We start from the raw sequence: 24,205 nt of genomic DNA, 5'->3' as shown, positions 1-24,205 counted from the left end.
TGTGCATTCATGAGTATGTTTCGTGTGTGTTATGCCTTTCTTCTGCTCTTCTTTCTCTCACACATGCATACTTTCTCTCTTTCTGGGGGGGAGGGGGGGGGGTGTTGTTTGAATGCATTATATTTCTTCACACTTCTAAATTTCTGTTTATTTACTCCTTATTTGTGAATACAAAAATGTACAAAAGCCAAGATAAAAGGTAAACAAGGTATATAACATAGGTAACTACAGGTATTGCACACATCCAAAACAGACTTGAAACATTCCAAAATCAAGAATAACAAAACAAGACAGGTTAGATTATGGAACTAACATCCAAAAGCAAACAGACTGCTGCGTCCGCCCCGTGATCGGGAGGTCGTGGGTTCGAACCCCGGCCGGGTCATACCTAAGACTTTAAAATTGGCAATCTAGTGGCGTCTGGCATTATGGGGTTAGTGCTAGGACTGGTTGGTCCGGTGTCAGAATAATGTGACTGGGTGAGACATGAAGCCTGTGCTGCGACTTCTGTCTTGTGTGTGGCGCACGTTATATGTCAAAGCAGCACCGCCCTGATATGGCCCTTCGTGGTCGGCTGGGCGTTAAGCAAACAAACAAACAAACAAACAAACAAACAGACTGCTTACATTCCAAAATTCTGAATAAGAAAAGAAAAGAAACATGTTAATGGAACGCATATATAATAATCATGTGAACATAACGTTTTGTTTTGTCATAATGAAACAGTCCAATAACATACCTTTCTGAGGGAAAAAAACCAGCTATGTGAAAATAGAATATGACACAAAATATATTGTACAGTACCCGGCGAAAGAAACGCAACTCATTTGCGGCCACTGTTGCAAGTGATTTTTCGTCATTTTTAAATTGTCGTAAAATATGAACCAGATAAGGTACATAAAAAAGGAAGACAGATTCGTGGAGGATGTGTGTGTGTGTGTGTGTGTGTGTGCATGCGTGCGTGCCTGTGCGTGTGTGTATGTTTTGTTGTTCATCACCATGAGTTTTAACAAGAAGAGGCGCTTAATAATCTTCATTATCATCGAGGCCTGTCACTCTTAACATAAGCCCGACATCTCACAGCTTTCCACTTCACTGCACAGGCGCCAGAGGCTCTGGTTCCCTGTAGTCGCCCACTGGAACGTACTCCACGTCAGGATAGCCAAACGGGACTGGGCCCACCACCTCCAGAGCACGGGGAGTGGTCATGGCAGTCGGGGCGGGGAGAATGATGACCGCCACTCGTTGTCCGTAGCGAACCTCTTCTGTTGGAATGGGCTCCGCCGTCTCCGCATCCACGATGGAGATGATGTCCGGCACTACCGCCAGCGTCTCAAGATTCTTTCCATGCTGTAAAAAAAATAAGCAATTAATTTGACAATTCTTCCTCTTCTTCTTCGTTCATGGGCTGAAACTCCCACATTCACTCATGTTTTTTCACAATTCAAAAAGGGGGAGGGGTTGAGAAGTGTAAAGAAAAACAAAACCCATTCTAGGTCTTTACCACAAAGTTTAAGGTGTCTAGCTGTTCGAGCTATAAATAGCCCGATAGACAACTCTGCAGAGTCTGCTGTGAAGGGTGACGCAGTAGTCTCCCTGTCACATGTGTATAAGCAAGCAAGTCCAAGAGACAATGTTAATACAGTTATGAAGGATAGGGTTACACAGTGAAGTTCAGTATAATACCAGTCATGAGGAGTGATTGAGCTCAAACTTTTCTGGTCAAAAGAAGCAATTATAGGCTAAATGTGGACTGGTCAATGTAGGTTGACCATACAAACCAAACAAATACGTAGACTGGTCAATGTAGGTTGACCATACAAACTAAACAAATACGTAGACTGGTCAAGCGGGTTGACCATACAAACCCAATAAATGCAAAACATACAATTCAGCTTGATAAATCTTACCTCGTCCACTCTCCTGGCCACCAGATTCTCATTCTGAAAGTCCAGTACCAAGTGGAGTAGCTCCTCCCCCTCTCCACCTTTGCTTGATTGACAGGGGTAAGCCACGCCCTCCACACGTACACGACCCCGGTTAAAAGCACCACTGGTTTCGCGAGTGACATCACGGATCTTGCCGGTGACAAGCACTTTGGAATTTTCCACAGTTTTCAGCGCACGTAGCGGGTTTTCCTTGTTGCGTCTGGCTCGCAGGATGCAGTCTCCTATTGTCCACACTCGGGAGAAAGACCTAGAAATACACAGGAATTTATAAGGAAAAATGTGAACAGTGGAACCACCCTTTGAAGACCCCCCAAATTAAGACTTCCTCCGGGCGGGGATGTAGCTCAGTCGGTAGCGCGCTGGATTTGTATCCAGTTGGCCACTGTCAGTGTGAGTTCGTTCCCACGTTCGGCGAGAGATTTATTTCTCAGAGTCAACTTTGTGTGCAGACTCTCCTCGGTGTCCGAACACCCCCCGTGTGTACACGCAAGCACAAGACCAAGTGCGCACGAAAAAGATCCTGTAATCCATGTCAGAGTTCGGTGGGTTATAGAAACACGAAAATACCCAGCATGCTTCCTCCGAAAACAGCGTATGGTGGGGTAAAAAACGGTCATACACGTAAAAGCCGTGGGAGTTTCAGCCCATGAACGAACAAACAAAAGACTTCCTCCCTTTTAAGACCTTGTCTTTTCGCACTTTTTGTTCATACGCCGTGTAAATGTAAACCCATTTTAAGACTCCCTCCTTTTTAAGACCTTGTTTTCTCAGATTGTTGGAGGTCTTATTTAAAAGGGGGGTTCCACTTTGTAGCATTAAAGCTCTGGCTGTTCCACTTTGTAGCATTAAAGCTCCGGCTGTTCCACTTTATAGCATTAAAGCTCCGGCTGTTTCACTTTGTAGCATTAACGCTCCGGCTGTTTCACTTTGTAGCATTAAAGCTCCGGCTGTTTCACTTTGTACAGGGTTCGTACAGGTCATGGAAAACCTGGAAAGTCATGGAATTTGATTTTTAATTTTCCAGGCCTGAAAAGTCATGGAATTTCAATTCAAGTCATGGAAAGTCATGGAATTTAACAAAAATAAGAAAGAAAAAAAAATTAAACTTAAGCACGCCAGCGGCGATTTTTGTTGCCCAGCCATTCCCCCCCCCCCCCCCCCCCCCCCCTTTGCCAGCCAGCAGCGATTTGCGTCGCCAGCACAAGGCTTGTTCGTATGACCAACTTCTCGTTCGTATTTGCATGCGAGAATAACGGTATTTTTAATAATAATAATAATAATAATAATAATAAAGTGTATTTATATTGCGCCTATCCCTTACAAAAAACAAAAATATTTGGTTCTAAGCGCATAACAACATGTGTAGGGACTTGGTACAATCAAGTCTGACAAATACAATAACACAATATACAGTCGGTCTCTTGGGTAAAAATGGGAAAAGCAGCTTCGACATTTAAACACTGCTACTAAAAAATCCTCTAACAAATCCTTTTAACGGCACTTGAGCCAAAGCGAGGCTCACTTCCTTCCGTTATCTCGTCGTGTCGTCTGCGCTGCATTTGAGTCGGTTTCGTCGAAGTTTTCTGCTTTTGTTTTTGCATCGATAAAGTACTTTAGCGCTTCGACAAGCAAGATGGAGGATGATGAGTTTGAAACTTTCTTTCGAGTTGTTTCTTGACAACAAAAAGTATGCGGAATTGGAACGAATTACCGAGGAAGATCTTCGCAATGAACTGTGTTTTGCGGTGAAAAAAAATGACAGTTCGTCAAGTCACAGTGATGGTTACGAAACGGAATTTACGGAAGTGCAGATGGATACAAACAGTGGCTGGTCCAGTTTAGTGAAATGACAGGACCAGCAAACATTACCGATAATCTGACTGCGTAGCAAATGCTTGACTTGCTTGTCGAAGAGACACTGCGTAGAAACTGACTCAAATTCAGTGCAAAGCAAGCCAGTGTCAAAACTGGCAGTGACAAGACGTAAAAAGTTTGCGTGTTCGGAAATGGCGACCTGTGGATCTAGTCATGGAAAATGTTATTGAGGCTCATGGAAAGTCATGGAAAAGTCATGGAATTTTGTTTCTAAAAACCAGTGGGGACCCTGTTTGTAGCATTAAAGCTCCGGCTGTTTCACTTTGTAGCATTAAAGCTCCGGCTGTTCCACTTTGTAGCATTAAAGCTCCGGCTGTTCCACTTTGTAGCATTAAAGCTCCGGCTGTTCCACTTTGTAGCATTAAAGCTCCGGCTGTTTCATTTTCTAGCATTAAAGTTCCGGCTGTTTCTAAGTGCTGTCAAACACTTATCCAGTACATGCATCATGGGTAAAGCACTATCTGCAAGTAGCCCAAAACAAATTTACCTGAAATGAAACTGATCTCACAATGAATCAGTCTCATTCTTTCCTGTGTTTGTCTTGTGTTTTCTTTTGTGGTATTCTCTACAGACTGAGATCTTAATGAACAATAGCAGTCTTGCTCCATTACTTTAAAAAAACTACACATCTGTAACCAAATTTGCAAACATGAGTGCAAATAATGACAGCAGCTGATAAATACTTGTGAAAAGTTATGAGAAAGATGCATGGAATAGAAGGGTCTTCAATGCTACTGATAAGGGATTATACAAAAGAAAAAAATAAATTGCAACGATTAAACTATCACTACCAAGAAGTCCCCGATCAAGGCAAGAAACTCACCTTAGAACAGTGGATTTTGTGATCTCCCCAGTTTTCACTGGAGCAATGGCAAGACCTGCCGCTGACCCCATCTCCATGGAAACATTACGGAAGTGATCTTCCACCTGCCGGGCATTCTCACTGCGCAGGATCACAGCTCGTCTCCCTTTGTCGTCTGCCAAGGCTGTCGGGTAGGGGCTCGCACCATTGATAAATGGTAGGAACATCTGCACAAGTATTAAAAATGAGGGGTTGAAGAATTGAGACTTGTTGACGGTAAGATCAGTAAAGTGATGTTATTCTCTTGCAAACTAAGGCCCATCCCATGACAAGACACCTCTCAATACCCTCTCAATAGAGTACACCTATTGTCATTTTGATCAAAATATACACACACGCACGCACGCACGCACAAACCCATCCCCACACACACATACTAGCACACACACAAATCTACACACACACACACCTGCAGCATAGGAAAGGCGCGGCCCATGCCATCTGCATCGAGACATGGCAGCCCAAGGATAGCAGAGACCATGAGCGGTTCCAAGGAGTTCATACCGCCCACTTCCGCGCACAGCACGCCGATCACTCTCTGTCCCCCCACACCCGTTGTTAACCCTTTGCCTGTTTGTGAAGAAGAAATTACAAGATGTATGCACCCGGTTCAAATGAATGCATTATTTTGCAGACTGGCAATCTATGTAATGTATCAGTGAAAAACACTGCCAAGAATGAGATGCCAAGAATGAGATGCCAGGAATGAGAATTGCTAGTGACTGTACAGTGACCTTTCTCCATGGCTGCTTTTGTCCAATTTTGTCTTCTTCTTCTTCTCCTTCTTTCTCTCTCTCTATCTCAATGTCTTCTCTCTTTTTCTTCTTCTCTTTTTTGTTTCTTTTCTTTCATAATCTTCTTGCATCATCTTTATATATTCTCTCCCCCCCCCCCCCCACCCACCCCCCACTCTCCCCGACACAGCACTCCTAGTTCCATCCAAAGTTTTTTTTGCCATGGCCACAGACTGGCCTTAATGGTAATTTTATATAAATCCCTGTTTCTTTGTCCCCTTCCCTGTTACGACCCACATCTCACCCGATTCTCCTTGCCCTGATGAAGATTTGACTGGCTGGTAGTCGTCAATGTAAACCACACCGTTTTTCTCTTTGATCTCCACCCCTTCTTTGTTGGTCAAATCTCCATCGGCGTAACCCCCGATACTGTACATCTCTTGCAAGCATCTGCAACAAATAAGTTACTTATCAAACTTGAATGTGAAAACAGGCAGCATGCTCACTTTGTCTGTCCTTACACTGAATTAAATCCACCATATTTTTGACCGTCTTCTTCTTCTTCTGCGTTCGTGGGCTGAAGCTCCCACGTACACTCGTGTTTTTGCACGAGTGGAATTTTACGTGTATGACCGTTTTTACCCCGCCATTTAGGCAGCCATACGCCGCTTTCGGAGGAAGCATGCTGGGTATTTTCGTGTTTCTATAACCCATCGAACTCTGACATGGATTACAGGATCTTTTCCGTGCGCACTTGGTCTTGTGCTTGCGTGTACACACGAAGGGGGATAAGCCACTAGCAGGTCTGCACATAAGTTGACCTGGGAGATCGGAAAAATCTTCACACTTAACCCACCAGGCGGCCGCAGCCGGGATTCGAACCCTCGACCTTCCGATTAAGAGGCCGGCGTCTTACCACCCCGCCACAGCGCCCGTCAATTTTGACTGTCAATCCTAATCTATTTTCCCTACGAAAACAAAGACAACAACAGACAAAACAATGTTTCAATCCATCAATCAAAATGTAATTATGATTGCAACTTGTTTTGAAGACACCACTATAAGCCGTATGCTTGTTATTAATTTTCAAACTACATGTAATACATCATTACATGAACTTTTCATGAATATGTAAACAGAAATAAAACATTATTCAAACCAATTTATCAATCATAATTATGCAGGTGCATGTGTTGCACACACATTTCTCCTGTACCAGCGATTCTTCAAAGCACAACCATGAAAATGAAGAATCATAAAATACCCTATAGTAATGCTGGCTGTTTGTTGGTGCCAGCTAATACCAGCAGCTGGAAAAAGTCTGGGCAGACTTGTGAATCAGAATAAAATATACTCCCTCCTATAACCAGCCTCAGTACAAATGACATATTGAAAATAAGATGGTATGCAGGTGCTTTCTCTTTCAAGTGTAATAGATGATACATGTATTTGGAAGTAACTTTCTCAATTTGTTTGTTATAGTTGCTTTTCTTTGAGAGAAAAAAAAGGGCAAACAAACCCGCGCAACATTGCATGTACGCCAATCACTTTTGAGCGGCGTGTTTGTCAAGGTTGTCAGCGAGCACGTGTAAGACACACCATTTGATAAAGATTGGCATATATTTTGGTCATGTGTGTTTGTTTGCCCTCTTATTTCCAAGGAAAAGCAACTCTTTGCAGTTATTTCTGGATTCCGTCTATCTAACTTACCTGAAGGCTTCAGGTGTTTCCTGACCAGAAGTGGTCTGCTCGTAGAGAACCACTGGCGCCCCCATGAAGGCAAGGCTAACTAGCAGGTCTTTCTCAGGGTCTGACTGTGACAGCAACTTCTCTGGCGACAGGATGCGGATCTTCTGTCCCTGCTCAACCTGAGAGGACAGCAAGGAGCACATACATCTAAAGTGCTGTTCATATGGCAGACTTGCAACTAACTTGTGACGAACCTTAGTCGTTTAAAAATCGCTCCCGAGTCGTTGAAACCGAATCGTCGAAAAGTCTGCCATGTGAACAGCCCCAGCGACTTGGGTCAGACTCGTCAGCGACTCCAAAACTCAGTTGAACACTGCACGACTCAGCCGTGACTCGTGACTCGTCAGCGATTTGGTCCAGACTTTTCTTATCGCTCTTACTGATTGGTTAGCTCCAGCCACTGAGTTATATATAGACGTATACATCTCTGTGGCTCTAGCCTTCCCTTCTCCGAAAAACAATGAGGACCACGGGACAATCCCGAAAGACTAAGTCTGGCGAGACTCGCCGCTTAAAACTAGTTTGCGAGTTTGTTCTGTTCACATGGGCAGCGATTTTGATTTGACTTGCCGCCGACTAAAATCGCTTGAAAGTTGTTCACAAGTTGGTTGCAAGTCTGCCATGTGTGAATAGCACTTAATAGACGAATTCCGGAAATAACTTTGTCGGGTCTGTATGGGTTGTGAAAGAGTTTGTTTGTTTGTTTGTTTGTTCGTTCATGGGCTGAAACTCCCACGGCTTTTACGTGTATGACCATTTTTACCCCGCCATTTAGGCAGCCATACGCCGCTTTCGGAGGAAGCATGCTGGGTATTTTCGTGTTTCTATAACCCACCGAACTCTGACATGGATTACAGGATCTTTTTCGTGCGCACTTGGTCTTGTGCTTGCGTGTACACACGGGGGTGTTCGGACACCGAGGAGAGTCTGCACACAAAGTTGACTCTGAGAAATAAATCTCTCGCCGAACGTGGGGACGAACTCACGCTGACAGCGGCCAACTGGATACAAATCCAGCGCGCTACCGACTGAGCTACATCCCCGCCCGAAAGAGTGAGTAAACCCTTGCTTTACTCAAACAAACACACCCTCTCGCTAGTGACTGGCGTGTAAAGTCACGTTTCACAGATGGGAAGAAACTGACATTACGTATGATTGCAAGGTATCGACTATCAGAATCGCACATTCCCTAAGAGCAACGGATAATGTTTGGACCGATTTTAATCTCTCCTCTCTCCTTGCTCGTTTACTTCGAGCACATGTTGGCCGGAAGCAGAAGTCAAAATATTTGTCAGAGCTTCAAGCATGCCGAACGGTCATGTAGCAGTGACAGTTATTTCCAAAAATGGTCTACAGTAAAACCTGCGAGCAAAGGACGCTCTTGGGGAGCCTTGCCACTGTCCTTTGTAGCAAGGTGTCCTTTCTTATGAATATGAATGCGTCAAAAAAATTTTGGAAAAAAACCCAACAATCACTGATTCTTTTTTGCCACAGTGATTATTAAAACTCAAAGTTTTAAAGCCCTCAAGTTTTAGTTTTTTGTGTTTTTTTTGTTCAAAGAAAAGGAGAGAGAGAGAGAGAGAGAGAGAGAGAGAGAGAGAGAGAGAGAGAGAGAGAGAGAGAGAGAGAGAGAGAGAGAGAGAGAGAGAGAGAGAGAGAGAGAGACAGAGAGACAGAGAGAGAGAGGTACAATCGGTTTCTTATCTGAAGCAATGGGCCATTCACTGGAAGATTCTTCGATCGAGCTGTTGAAAACCACTCGAAGAGTTCTTCGTTCAATTCATCATAGGTTGTTTTTCTTCTCTTAACACATTTTGCTGTCGATCTGGCACCGGAGTCCCACTGACTGAGAATTTGTGCTCGATCAGCTTTTATGTTGGAAATTTCAGTTTTTCCGCAATTCAGCTCATCAGCAACTTTTCGAACGGTCTTTATGACATCGACTCTCTCTTCTAAAGTCAACATTTTTCGTTTTGGTATGATGAGACGAAGACGAAGGATGAGACGAAGATGCATCACAGTACAGAAAGTAGAAACCCGAAATGTTTGTGAGTTCATGGCATCGACCAATGAGCGTGCACCATACAAAAATCAACTTCTTTCAAGTGCTGTCATTGGCTTACAAAATAAGCTTCTCGCGCGTTCACATCGCCAGCGAGATTGTATTTGCAGAACCAAGATGGCGGACCAGCGTCTGCGAAAAGCTGTCTGCTTCAAGGGTTTGTCCGTTGTTGACAAGTAACGAACCCAATCGGGACCAAAAAAGGGTGTCCGCGTCCGCGCCTTTGAGGTGTTCGCTCTTTTAAGGTGTTTTTGAGAGTAAAATACATCCGTCCTCACTTGAATTGTCCGTTATGCAAAGGTGTCCGCCGAAATAAGGGTCCGCTAGATGCAGGTTTTACTGTATTATGAAGAGTAGATTTTTGTTAGCATTGGAAGAGTCGATTTTGGCGTGGAGAGTATATTTTGTGGAGGGGGAAAAAAGACACAGATGGACATATATAAATATAAAATAGAGATGAGAATGTCAATAACTAGAACGGTTTTGAAGAAAAAGATCTTAATGGAGAAATGCTTTCTTAAAACATCTTGCAGAACTTTTTGGGAAATCACAGTACCACTGAAAAGCCATAACAATAACATGCATTACGTTTACATGATACTTCTACTGAACTCTGTGATTTACAGTTGCACCTGTCCACTGTCTTCAGGAACCCCACCCATAAAACACTATATAAATGAAGAACAAATCCAAAACAGAGAGACTGCCAACGTTACAAAATTCAGAATCAAAAAACAAGAATGGTATGTACCGTATTTGACGGATTACAAGACGCACCGTTTTATAAGCCGCACCCCCGACTTTTAACAAAAAAATTGGGACGAGCCAGGTATAGGCCGCGTCACTATATTAGCCGCCGTCGAAAAAAATATAATCAGATCGTGTCAATCAATCAAAACAACCAGGCAAACGAAAGTACGGTATTTGGCGAAATCGGCTCCGAGAATAAACAAGTGAAACAAAGAAGAAAAGTGAAAAAGTTTGAAGAAAAATATCACACACACACAATTTGTAACCAACACACACATGTAGTCCCGCCCGGAATAAGCTTTTTTGGGATGATTTACGACTTTTGCGCACATTTCGAGCAGACGAAAACACAACATGGCGGCTCTCGCTCCTCCAACTATCGCGAGACACAAAAAAACGAAATCTCACACGCGTGAGATCCTGATACATCCGGTGTTTCTCTGTACGCTATCTTGTCACGATGACTTGTTGACAAACGAAGATTCGCGAAAGAAAGAGAAAAGCGCCGAGTCTTGAGTAGAGAGCTAAGAAAGTACCGGTAATCGCTAATCGAGCGAAATGAAAATCCGCGGCGACTTCCATTAGGTGAATGCTATTCAAGTTTAGGTAACGTTTTAGCCGCATCTTTTTATAAGCCGCAATGCGATTTTGTTTGAAAAAAAGTCGCGGCTTGTAGTCCGTCAAATACGGTATTTGGAACGTTCCAATTACCTACCATTTTTGTTTTTTGACCATAAATGAAGATTCTCATTTCACAAACAGAACCCTGCTTACACATGTCTTTAACAATATAGCTGCAATCCAGCTTGATTTTGTTCTCTCATTAATTAAACCCTGACTAGCAAAGTTTTACTGACCTACATTCATCTACATAGCAAATCTTTTTGGTATAAAAAGCGGTACAACTTACCGCCGCACGAGCCCTGACACGCCCAACGTTTGGGTTACCCCCACCTCCAGCCCCCAGGATCCCGGCACCCACGGCAATACACTCCACATCCCAGGCATTCAGGATCCACTCCCCACTCTTTGGATCCACATGGGGGCGTGAGGGGGTCAATCCTGCCCATGTGAGCCCTGCGTTTGGATCCGATTCTGAAGGGTTGAGGCTGCGACCAGTCACGGATCGGGTCTGCTTGGTGACATCAATGGTGACGTCGGTGTCGGTGACGGTGAGTCCTGGCGGTTCTTTCCATGGGGCCATGTTGGTGCTGGCTTCTTGGGAGACGGCCAGATCTCCCACAGCTTTCACCTGGAGAGCAGATTCGTTAAAATAATGTAACAGCTGGGTATTCATAACAGTCATTCCAAATCCTCACTCGCACACACCCACACAAATATAAACAGGCACACTCTCTCTGTCTGTCTGTCTGTCTGTCTGTCTCTGTCTCTGTCTCTGTCTCTCTCTCTCTCTCTCTCTCTCTCTCTGCATTATTGAGTTACCCCTCAATGGGCAAGGGCCAGATACAAAAAGCATGTTTGCATTGCTTAGTCTGTCACCTTCAAAAAATAAATTCGATTCAGTTCAATTCAATTTAATTCTCTCTTTCATTCAAAATGAATGACTGATGCTTCTGGGCAATTTAAGTGTCCCAAAGTTACACTGATTAGAAGATGATAGAATTCATGTGGTTTAGAATTCAAACACCTGAGCAGCCATGCGATTTTAATACTAATATTATTCACCTTGATACGAGTGGCAGATCCTGGCAAGTACGATAACGCCACCTCCTCTTGCTCAACGATCTGCAGAGTTGCGGGGTTCGCCCCTGCCTGTACCGCCAGGTGGCGCGCCTTGTCACACGTGTCACGGATAGCCTGGTCACGTGCAGCCTCCAGAAGAGGTTTTCTGGCTGCCTTGACCACCGCATCTATCTGTTCCTGCAATTGATGCTCAGGGAGTCAGTTAATTATGGCTGTAGCAGATACATGATCAGTGATACACAAAGGGAAGGAAGGGCTCTAAATGCAGACATGTATAATAGAGAAAGTGAGAGTTATTCGGAACCTTTCTCCAACATTTTTGTAGCAGATACAGTCCAACCTGTTTATAACGACCACCAGAGGAACTGACCGAAAGTGGTCCTTATAAATAGGTTTGTTTGTTTGCTTAACGCCCAGCCGACCACGAAGGGCCATATCAGGGCGGTGCTGCTTTGACATATAACGTGCGCCACACACAAGACAGAAGTCGCAGCACAGGCTTCATGTCTCACCCAGTCACATTATTCTGACACCGGACCAACCAGTCCTAGCGCTAACCCCATAATGCCAGACGCCAGGCGGAGCAGCCACTAGATTGCCAATTTTAAAGTCTTAGGTATGACCCGGCCAGGGTTCGAACCCACGACCTCCCGATCACGGGGCGGATTATAAATAGGTGGTCACTATAGAAAGATGAATTATATAAAAGTGAAACACGTCTGGGATTCTTGTTATAAATGGCTGCAGCAGATACAGTCCAACCTGTTTATAATGACCACCCAAGGGACTGACCGAAAGTGGTCCTTTTAAATAGGTGGTTGCTATAGAAAGATGAATTGGAAGAGCACTGGACTTGTGATCGGAAGGTCGCAGGTGTGAATTCGGGCCGGGACAGACACAGGTCAACTTTATGTGCAGATCCAGAGACGGAAGCCATATATCCCGCCCCCGTGTCACCACAATGGCACGTAAAAGACCTCGGTCATTCTGCCATAAGTGCAGATGGCTGATAATACCTAACACGCATACACTTGTGTATCTCATACAAAGCCGTGAGGGCATAAAAACTGGAATTATCATATAACCCATATCATGTGAGGCAAAATATTTAGCCTGTAGGACAGGAAGCATTCTCTCTTTCCTTTTCTACAGATGAATTATACCGAAGTGAAACGCGTCTGGGATTCGTGGGAGTGGTCGTTGTGGGCAGGGGGTTGTTTCAGAGAGGTGGTTTGCAAGGGCAAGTTCAACTGCATGTACAATCTTTTTATTTTTGTTTCTTTTTGGATTTGCTGATTGTTCTTTGTGCATATAGGTTAAAAAAAAGTTATTTGGTATAAAAGGTCATTTTGTCCAGAACTTGTTCGTCTTTTTGTTAGTTATAAATAAAATGTTTGTAAAAATAAGGATAAAGATTCTATGTTTTTTAAGCACCTGTTGCTCAGCTGCTCGATAATCTGACGGTCCCTATCATCTTTACCAAAACAACCCCGACATGACAGGCCTGGACCTTCAATGTCAAGAAACTTTCGACTGCATGGTCACAAGGGCATCCAGTCGCCACAACATACAACCTTCATAAAGTTGGTCTTGTCTTTATGTTTATGTCTATGATATGCAGTGACAAAAATTGTAAATCCAAAACACAAAGGAATACAAAAGCAACAGGGAACAGGATACTGACAGAGTGCGTAGCTGGGGTGCGCACCGACTTTCGCATGCCCGATGTGAACAGCATGGGCCTAGGGGGCGGATCCTACATGGGGCAAACAGCTGACGGAAGAACTACGGTGGGGCCTCTCAGTGCTGGATATAACCTCATGAACCTTGTTTCCTTGGTAACAAGGGAAACAACCCAGGCTGACTTACCTGTGTAGCATCAGCAGGAAGGCCACTCTTGGCTTGCTGCATGCGCTGTTCCATGACGTCGTTGTCCAGCATCCTTTCCAGGACCACCACACTGTCCAGGTTGCCGCTGACCTGACTCAGCGCTGCTCCGATAGCGTTGGCCACCCCATAATGCTCGGGTAACAGGATCTCGCTCACGCCTCGCATTTTCACCTGAAACAACATAACAGCTATGGTACATGGTGGAAGTCTGACATTTATCACACTCACGCCTCGCATTTTCACCTGAAACAACATAACAGCTATGGTACATGGTGGAAGTCTGACATTTATCACGCTGAATTTCACTACCCTTATATTACCTTGAGCACGTAAGTCAGACACAGATTCTAACATACTGCGACATGATCTCTTTCAAAAATGTATCTCACACTCATCTGGGCACACTGTTGAAATCTGTTATTTTCAATAAAAAAAATGTTTTGGTTGGTTCTTGTCTACCCTGAAAAGAAACACTATTCTGAAGAATACACTGCTATGATACCTATAATCCTTTATCGATTTTACGATACTGTGCTTCCTAAGAGCTATATCTGTATGATGTACTGTACAACATCCAAGCTATACAGCCAAAAAGTATGTACAAGTTTTAAAACAGTTTTCAAAGCAGTTACAGTTGAACCTATGCTGGTCCAACTCTAAACAACGATCACCTTCCCACAACGGCCACGCCAAAAGGATTCCTGACACATTTTTTTTACTAAAATTCACCTTTCCACAGCAATCACCCCTCTATAACAACCACTTTTGGTCAGTCCCTTGAGTAGTTGTTAAGGACAGGTTCAACCATACCTTCTGGTCAAGCAAGGTGGATCCCCCTCCGACCAGAATGACCGGCAGCGGCTCATCACTGACACGGACACTGTCGATGGCGTCCTCCACGATTTCCTGAATGCGCTCCAGGGCGGCTGTCACATCACTCTTGGGGATGTGAGCCACCAGAGTTTTGTCCCCTAGGTCCATAAGTTCGGCAGCTACGGCCACGTCAGTTGCTGTTAATGTCCGGCCTGAGTTTGGGTCTTTGTTGGCATCTGGTGTTCCAAACACCAAGGCTTCCTGGTGAAACAGAAAAAGAAGGCGACGATTTGTTTTGTAGTCAGTCAGATCAAGGTGTGGTTTCAATTGCAGTTATTACGCGATTGTGTTATACGGAATCTCCCACCAGCATCAAAAGTAATACAGCTTTCTACTGGGTGATGTAATGAAGAAGGCATTTATCCTCATTAACAACTTTCATGTTTTAACAGGCATGCAGTACACAGTCTGAACTTAATTGCCACAAAAACATGAAAAGATCAGGTTGGCTGACAGACTCTGGTGCAGACATTTCTGTGCTCTGAAATTGTGAGTCTTTCAATAACATGCAAAACTGAGATAGCAGAAAGGATTTAAAGACATTTTAAAAAAAATAGCCAACTTGAATAAGATAAAAGCTACCCCCTTCCCGACTCTACCCCCTTCCATCCACTTTCACCTCTCATAGATTCAACCCTATCCTTTTCAATAACATATTTAAATGTTCGTTGCATGTAGATGCTTGTCCAGTGGACCCCCCCCCCCCCCCTACCTTCTTCTATTCCCTGTTTTTAAAAACTAAACAAATCTGAAGGACATGAGGCCTTTAAAATTAGGTTCTCTCAAAATATCAATCAATCAATCAATATGAGGCTTATATCGCGCGTATTCCGTGGGTACAGTTCTAAGCGCAGGGATTTATTTTTTTATTTTTTTATTTTTATTTTATGCAATTTATATCGCGCACATATTCAAGGCACAGGGATTTATTTATGCCGTGTGAGATGGAATTTTTTTTACACAATACATCACGCATTCACATCGGCCAGCAGATCACAGCCATTTCGGCGCATATCCTACTTTTCACGGCCTATTATTCCAAGTCACACGGGTATTTTGGTGGACATTTTTATCTATGCCTATACAATTTTGCCAGAAAAGACCCTTTTGTCAATCGTGGGATCATTAACGTGCACACCCCAATGTAGTGTACACGAAGGGACCTCGGTTTTTCGTCTCATCCGAAAGACTAGCACTTGAACCCACCACCTAGGTTAGGAAAGGGGGGAGAAAATTGCTAACGCCCTGACCCAGGGTCGAACTCGCAACCTCTCGCTTCCGAGCGCAAGTGCGTTACCACTCGGCCACCAAGTCCCTACAAAATACATATAACGGTATAGAGGTTATGAAAAGAAAAACGGAAAAGCAAGGTCTCAAACTGGAGGAAGTCTTAAAGGGGGAGGGGGTCTTAAAAGGGGGGGGGGGGAGGGGTCATTGTACTCACTTACCTTCATGAGATTATATCCAGCACTGAGTGGCCCCACCGTAGTTCTTCCGTCAGCTGTTTTCCCCACGTAGGATCCGCCCCCTAGGCCGACGCTGTTCACATCGGGCATGCGAAAGTTGGTGCGCACGCCAGCTACGCGCACATCCGTGGAGGCCTCGCGGGGAAAGCGGTTCCTGAGCACGCCCACATCTGTGGTGGTTCCACCAATGTCCACCACAACTGCGTCTGTTACTTTGCACAGGAACGCTGCTCCCCTCATGCTGTTGGTTGGTCCTGGCGGGGAAAAATACACTGCGGTTAAGCGTTTGGTGATGCTATGATTGTGTTGTGTAGCTTGAAACAAAGTCTATGGTGTCTTCCTTGCCTGGTCATGGGTCAGGTTAGGACTCAGAGTGTAAAATTCCCCTGCATGGAGGAAATACAAGCATCTGATATAACATTTGAACAAAGAATACACTACGGCAAGGTTATTTGTCAAAAAATGTAACAGTTGACAAAAAGCTAGGTCATATAGGACACAATACTTCAGTAAACGACGTCTGAAACCTTTTGCCTTTTTAAGATAGGATTACTGGAATGGCTCTTTAGCAGAATATATGTGGGAAAGACATTTCATTTCATTTCATTTACTCTATTATTCAAATGCTGGGGAATTCGGGTTGCTTCCTCCCAGTGGAAAGCTAGCAGCAACAAGAGTGGCGCTACCCAGGTGTGTGCGTGTTTAGGTGTAATCAGCCACCTGCACTTATGGCACAATGACCAAGGTCTTTTACGTGCGACTGTGGTGACACATGGGTGACACATGAATATCGTCTCTGAGTCTGCACATAAAGTTGACACGTGTCTGTCCCGCCCTGGATTGGAACCCTAGACCTCAGGAAGTCCAGTGCTCTACCCACTGAGCTACCAGACCCATGCTTTGGCACTTTGAGAGTAGCCTGGAGGTAGAAAAGCATGGTTCACCTGAAGCAAAAGTGAACACGGGTGTAGCAATGGCCTGCTGTTCACTGATGACCGTGCCGTCGTTCTGGGTCAGGAAGATGGGACAGCACGTGCCGATCTCGTCCAGAGCGCGACGAAACCCAGAAACGGTTCGCTGACACAGCTCCTTCAGGCACTCGTTCAGGATGGCTGCATTTTCACGCTCCAGTAAACCGATGTGACCTATGGTGTGAGACAGCGTCACGTTGGCTTCAGGGTAGAATTCATGGATCAGTCTCTCCACCTGCATGTACGGAAAGGGAGAAAGATAATTTGTAATGGAAAGCTTATAATGACACCATGCATGGATGTCGAAAGATGTGGAATGGGAAGCTGTAACTACAAGCTGTAAAAGACTCCGACTTCTTATCAGTTATCATTATTTTCATTTTCATTTTCATTTTCATTACTTTATTGTCCCATCGCTGGGAAATTCGGGTCGCTTCCTCCCAGTGGAAAGCTAGCAGCAACGGAGTCGCGCTACCCAGGTGTCTGCGTGTTTAGGTGTATTCAGCCACCTGCACTTATGGCAGAATGACCAAGGTCTTTTACGTGCCATTGTGATGACACGGGGGTGGGACATGGCTTCCGTCTCTGGGTCTGCACATAAAGTTGACCCGTGTCCGTCCCGGCCCGAATTCGATCCTGCGACCTTCCGATCACAAGTCCAGTGCTCTACCAACTGAGCTACCGGGCCCCCAAACAACGAGCGAGAGAGAGACAGAGCAATACAGTCTGACATTTTTAAATTTAAAATTTTTTTTTTTTTATCCTTAATTAGCAGTCTACACTGGAACCCCCCTTTTAAGACCCCCCAGTTTAAGACCCCCCAGTTTAAGACCCCCCAGTTTAAGACCCCCTAGTTTAAGACCCCCAGTTTAAGACCCCCTAGTTTAAGACCCCCCAGTTTAAGACCCCCCAGTTTAAGACCCCCAGTTTAAGACCCCCTAGTTTAAGACCCCCTAGTTTAAGACCCCCCAGTTTAAGACCCCCCAGTTTAAGACCCCCCAGTTTAAGACCCCCCAGTTTAAGACCCCCTAGTTTAAGACCCCCCAGTTTAAGACCCCCCAGTTTAAGACCCCCCAGTTTAAGACCCCCCAGTTTAAGACTGCCTCCTTTTTAAGGCCTGATTTTCTCAGATTTTTGAAGGTCATTAAAGGGGGGGGGGTTCCACTGTATCTGTTTTGTTTTAAATTTCTTACCTCCTCCTCCTGCTCTGTCCTGGTTGGAGCAAAGATCCCGCAGAGGACAATCCCTTTCACACCTATTCCTTTGATCTTCTCCACAACCTTCTTGATCTCCTCACGATCCACTTTTTCAATCTCTCGGCCATCCACCCTGTACCCCCCGCTGACGAAATGGATTGATCCAAAGATGACGTCTTTGAGGCTTGGTGGGAAATCAGAGAAGGGTGGAACCGCTTGAGAGGCGGGACCACAGAGTCGAATGACGGACACTTTGCTGAGGTGTTTGTGCTGCACGACAGCGTTGACGAAATGAGTGGTGCCGATGTTGACCTGTGTCACGATGATCTCCCCTTGCTCTGCTCTCGCTTTGCGGAGGACGGTAAGGACTGCATTGCGAACACCTATGGAGTTTCAGTTTTGAAATAAGTCAACTGATGAAAGTGACATGCATAACCTGAAGAGAGAGAGAGAGAGAGAGAGAGAGAGAGAGAGAGAGAGAGAGAGAGAGAGAGAGAGAGAGAGAGAGATAGACAGAGAGGGGGGAGGGAGGGAGGGAGGGAGAGAGAGAGAGAGAGAGAGAGAGAGAGAGAGAAAGAGAGACAGTCAGATAGACAGAGAGGCCGGGGAGAGAGTAGCGGGAGAGAGTAGGGGGAGAGAGAGAGAGTGAGGGAGAGAGGGGGTTATGAGGTGACACAATTATAATAAACAATTTTGAAAAAAAAATACAAAGCATAAATTCATCTCTGGAGAAAAAAAATTAGCTGGTCCAATCTTTGAAAGAAGTCAATTCTGACAGCACTTCCTGTATTGATTCCCTCAATTTAGTTCCCCTGCCATGCGCCAAAAGTCTACCAGTTTTTAACACTTTCTACCCCACCTATGTTGACCAAGTTTTTTTATGCAGCAGGTCACTAAGAATTGTGGTAACTGTGTAGTAACTGTGTATCAACACGCTGGGTTGCAGGCGTTAGATGGACGTTAAAGGAAGCGACTGAAGCTAACAGACTGAGCGGATATATCCGTACCTGGTCAGATAGAGGCATATGAGTGGGTACGGATATATATCCGTACCTGGAAGACAATGAGTTAAGCGACATCTTAATTACAAGGTGACTTGAATGCGCTGCATGTCTCTCAGTCAGTTACCTCAAAAGGACATTCGAACTAAAAGGTGTGGGGCGGGTGTGGAAGCTAGATGGAGATGCTGTGAAGTGCAGAAGGTTGATGTGTGACAGCACAACTCTCTTACAGTTGACGCGAGACAAAGATTTACTGACCTGTTGTGACATCACTTGTGGTAAGATGTTTGTCCTCTGCCAGGACATGATGACCTTGACCCTTGACCTTGCTAAGGACGACAGCGTCGGTGTTGGTACCTCCTACGTCCACTCCAACCACGACAGGAAGTGGGGTTGCCATGGTGGCGTTTCTCCTTGTTGCTGAGTCACTTGCAATTTATCTTCGATGATTGTAGGCAGCAGTCTGACAGCACAACTGTAGAACTAGAGAGAAAGAAAACAAGAAGAGCAAACGCTCGATCGAGTCACTTTCGCAGTTCTGAATATTATATGAGGCATCAGATGGACAGGAAGAAATTGCTATTCACAACACAATGAGTCACGTTCACATAAAATTTGAGCCCGGTCACTTTTATAGTTTCCGAGAAAAGCCCAACGTTAAGTTGTGTGTTGCCGAACAGAAAAGGCTAGTTATCTCCCTTGTTTTTCTGATAACGTTCGTAAAAGGCTACAGATGTAAATACTTTGATGTAAAGAATAATCCTACAAAGTTTCAATCACATCCGATGAACTTTGTCAAAGATATAAAATGTCTAATTTTTCCTTTGACGCTGACCTGTGACCTTGAAAAAGGTCAAAGGTCAACGAAACCATCGTTAAAGTGTAGAGGTCATTGGAGGTCACGACTAAACAAAATATGAGCCCGATCGCTTTGATAGTTTCCGAGAAAAGTCCAACGTTAAGGTGGTGTCTACGGACGGACGGCCGGCCGGCCGGACAGACTAACACTGACTGATTACATAGAGTCACTTTTTCTCAAGTGACTCAAAAACTATAAGTGAAACAGAAGAGTCCAGGCAAAAAATATAGCGGCAAACATGGTTCTTAACTTCAGCCACTTAAGCTGATCTCTCTTTCTCAACCATGCACACACGTGCATCACACACACACACACACACACACACATTAACACAAACACACACATTAACACAAACACACACACACATGTATTAACACAAACACACACATGTACCAACACATTCACACACACACACACACACACACACACACTCACACACACACACACACACACACACACACAGGGGTCGGCCCGCTATTGCGCGGGGCCACTTATTGCGCGAATCTTTAGGGTTAGGGTTAGGGTTAGGATTAGGGTTAGGGTTAGGGTTAGGGTTTGGGTTAGATTCGCGCAATAGCGGCCCCGCGCAATAGCGGCCCAGCCCCCACACACACACACACATGTATTAACACACACACACACAAACACACACACATGTACCAACACATTCACACACACACACACACACACACACACACACACACACATGTACCAACACACACACACACATACATGTGCATACCAGTGCGCTGCCAGGGACAACTATATTCAGCTTCCTCAGACTTTACCAAGGGTGTCCCGAAGTTCACTGATTAGTAAACCTGATCAGGGCAACATTTTGATCTCATAAGTTCACTCATAACAAAAAGTGTCAATTGTTCAGCTGAAAGCCAGGGGCATTTGTTCTTCGTGTTCCTGATTTCAGTTGTTGCTTCTAAAGCCTGTGTCACTTAATAATGGTTTTAGAACTGCAAACCACACACCCACCCACCCACCCACCCCTGGAACTTGCAGTTTTACGTTGCCAATGAACATGTTACTCTGCAACCCTGAATTGCAGATAAAGAGCTATTTGATTATTTTTTTACTTTCCAAGATACTACTATTTTTTGGGTGCCTTTGGCAAACAATCTATAAAAGGCATAACTAAGGCATTGAACTAAAAGTGCAGATTTAGATGTTTGCAGAGACCACTGATAAAATCCCGATGGGGTCAATGATAATACAGTAAAACCTGTCTCTAACGGACACCCTTGGGGAATGGTAATAGTGTCCCTATTAGACAGGTGTCCCTTCTTCACAGGTGGAGGGGCCGGGGCAATATTTTACAAAGAGCACGTAAAATGAACAAGACACTTTTTGTCAGTCCTGTAGTATGTATTTATTGGATTGAACATGAGACTCACTGAAAATGTGAGTAAACAAATGATACATGTAGCAAACAACAACAACAACAACAACAACATCCCCCCACCCCCCCCCCCCCCCCCCCCCCCCCCCCCCCCCCCCCCCCCCCCCCACCTAACCCGTTCCCTACACACACTGTGCATCAAACTTACGCAAGTCGGACGTCACAAAGCTAAAAATAGCTGACTCTTCATCAGTCATTCAACGGGAAATTCCGCAGTGTGTCTCGACCAAATTGGGTCAGCTCTTGTTTCATTCAGTTTTTCTAGTCTCAGCATAAATGCATGGAACAAAAATTTAGCTGTGTTAACTATTGTTTCCTTCGAACGATTGCTTACAAAGAGAGAGAGATCATCACGTCTTCTTTTTCCGATTTGATCCTCGCGATCTGTGTTTTACCACATCAGATCTCCTTCGCCACATCTTGGCATGATTGGCCGCTATCTAGTTTTTTCAAGGCAGCGACACGCTGCTCTAAAGTCAACGCTTTTCTTTTTCCTGCTGGAGATTCCATTTTCAAACACAGTAGTCTACTGTTGCTTTTGATTGTGACTGTATCCACAATGCGGAAAAGCGAAAGTGAGTGAGCGAAAGTGGGTCTCCATCTAAACAAGCCACTGATTGGTCAGAAAAGGGACAGGACAACCAATCAACAACCATTTGTGCTACGGCTACGGCTGCCGAGCACTGTCTGCATAACAGTCGAGTTTTCGAAGTTGCGTTTTTAAGTACGTTGTGTCCGTTTGTGACAGTGTTTACACTTCCTACGGTCCGAAAAATCGTGTCCGCGTCCGTAAGTGGCAGGTGTCCGCCCGTTAAAGGTTAGTTATTGTTGAAATCGTGTTCGTGCCATGATAAACTGTCCGTATGTAGCAGGTGGCCGTTACAACAAGGGTCCGCTAGACTCAGGTTTTACTGTATATTGAATCAGATGCATAGATGATTGACCTTAATGTTTGCAGCAAACAAAATTATAAATTGTGTGTGTGTGTGTGTGTGTGTGTGTGTGTGTGTTGGTCTGTGTGTGTGTCAGTGTGAGTGTGTGCATGGTGCATATTGAAAAAGCATACAATGTGCTTTTCTATTATTTTTTTTCTTTTACATAATGTAGCCCTCATTTTTAGAGGGACCACACACTGGAGAGAGAGAGAGTGGCCACCCGGGGTGGATTGTGAGCTATAAAGAAGCTGTTGATGAAATAAAAAATGCAACACACACACACACACACATACACACACAAAACGCGGCCATGTTTCAACCCCCTGCGGTTGAAAATTCAGGTGAAGCAAATCCACAGGATCTATAATTGGCAAAACGACAGTGGATGAAAAAGGGGTGTATCTGTATTCAGCCCAGGGAATGTCTCCTTCTCACAAACACAAAACGCAGCCATGTGTAACCCTTTCCTCTACCCGGAAGTCCCCCCAGACAAGATTTGTTACTTTTTAATGGAGATCAAGATTTATAACCAGATTTGAAGTAATAATTGTAAAAAGACATGAGTTTCTTAGATTTAAAACATTCTATTTTTTCACAGATAGACCGAAAAACTTTTAGCTTTACAAACCAAGGCAGACATATTGTACATGCAAACTAAGATTGGAAACAAACTTGCATCAGCTCTGGATAGCCATATAGGTTGTAGAAACGTTAAAAAACAATTATATTCAACTCTCTCTCTCTCTCTCTCTCTCTCTCTCTCTCCATAGTGACCTATATATAGGTCCCTGCTCTCTCTAAAGAGTAGGCAGAGAAGAAAACAGAGGTTAAGACTGATGCTGATGTACTACATGTATGACCCCCTGGGTTCTTCAGACAAGAAACAACAACAAAAAACAAACACAAACAAAAACTCTCTCTCTCTCTCTCTGTCTCTCTCTCCCTAAAGAATAGCCTGCCAGGATTAACAAAACAGATATGGATTGATGATGAATCGGTCTCTTATAACACTCTGGGTTTTTGAAACCTGAAACAACAATTAATAAACCAACCAACAAACTAACAAATATACACACACGCACGCACACACACACTGACACAAACTCTCTCTCTCTCTCTCTCTCTCACTGTCTCTCTCAGTCTCTCTCTCTCTCTCTCTCTCTCTCCACACCAGAGACATGTCGCTATCTCCACAAACAACGAAAGTGAAACATAATTTTGTTCTCAGTTCTGAGTGCCAACCTTCGACTGGTGCTGCTAAAAGCAAATAAGCGTGAAAGAATGAACACAAGAATTTGTACTTGAGAGGGTCAAGGGGCAAAGTGTACGTACTGCACATCATCAGTTTTACGAGAGCGTGCACTGCAACCATGCAGTGAGAGTGAGAATGTGATGGCTAAAACACGCCCACGAACCGAAAGACCCATGCATTCATTTATCCTACATCGGATATCATTGTACAAACCGTCTTTGCTTACCTGGCAGCGCGCTTGTGATGTGACGGAACACACAAATGCACACGACAGGATATGCTCGTTCGTCCTCCCTGCTTCGAACTACGGGTACATGTGTATGTGTTGGTACTGTCAGTAGGTGCATAGACCTATATAATTATGGATAAATATAGGTCCCTGGTAGGTTCAACTGTACTGTTGTTTGTACCGACGCCATGATGCACAGGCGCCTGACATTGTTGCATATTAGATTGTGTTGTATCTTATGAATGTTCCAGTCAGCCAGGGACCTATATTTAGAGTCAGCCGATCACTGAATGGTTTTAAAACCCCACCTTTTTGGAGATGCAAGGAAACAAAAAAGTATAATGGTTTTGTATGAAGAAGTTTGAAACATGAGGGGTTTTCAATTTTGGGGCAAAAATGAAGAAAAAAAAATCGGGGGGGGAATAATCTTCACCAAA

General features: G+C 44.4%; 1 protein-coding gene across 2 annotated transcripts; it reads right to left on the bottom strand.

Moving 5' to 3' along the window:
- Window positions 1–130: 130 nt before the first annotated feature.
- Window positions 131–23,975, bottom strand: LOC138948949 (uncharacterized). Of its 2 annotated transcripts, XM_070320616.1 has the most exons (15): window positions 23,766–23,960; window positions 19,341–19,565; window positions 18,079–18,464; window positions 16,859–17,120; window positions 15,897–16,168; window positions 14,386–14,649; window positions 13,555–13,746; window positions 11,668–11,862; window positions 10,892–11,233; window positions 7,131–7,288; window positions 5,725–5,870; window positions 5,096–5,256; window positions 4,648–4,853; window positions 1,911–2,196; window positions 131–1,350 (listed from the first exon to the last, which is right to left on the bottom strand). In XM_070320616.1, exons 2-15 carry the CDS (start codon window positions 19,480–19,482, stop codon window positions 1,093–1,095), a joined length of 3,270 nt encoding a protein of 1,089 aa, XP_070176717.1. In that variant the 5' UTR covers window positions 19,483–19,565; window positions 23,766–23,960; the 3' UTR covers window positions 131–1,092. The 2 variants fall into 2 exon arrangements, with proteins under 2 accessions (XP_070176717.1, XP_070176718.1); XM_070320617.1 differs by lacking the exons at window positions 131–1,350; window positions 1,911–2,196 and adding an exon at window positions 2,231–2,937 and having other exon boundaries at window positions 23,766–23,975.
- Between the last annotated feature and the right edge of the window lie 230 nt (window positions 23,976–24,205).

This window comes from Littorina saxatilis, linkage group LG15, assembly GCF_037325665.1.
Source record: "Littorina saxatilis isolate snail1 linkage group LG15, US_GU_Lsax_2.0, whole genome shotgun sequence".
Lineage (NCBI taxonomy): Eukaryota > Metazoa > Mollusca > Gastropoda > Littorinimorpha > Littorinidae > Littorina > Littorina saxatilis.
Note: the sequence above shows the minus strand (reverse complement) of the source record. Positions and strands in the feature narration are given on the sequence as shown.

Excerpts from the sequence above, each read along its gene's own strand:
- LOC138948949 (XM_070320616.1), bottom strand. The coding sequence starts at position 19,482 with ATGGCAACCCCACTTCCTGTCGTGGTTGGAGTGGACGTAGGAGGTACC. Across the intron at positions 16,169-16,858 it reads CGTGTTCACTTTTGCTTCAG|GACCAACCAACAGCATGAGG; the intron begins GTGAACCATGCT and ends TTTCCCCGCCAG. Across the intron at positions 1,351-1,910 it reads TGGCCAGGAGAGTGGACGAG|CATGGAAAGAATCTTGAGAC; the intron begins GTAAGATTTATC and ends TTTTTTTTACAG.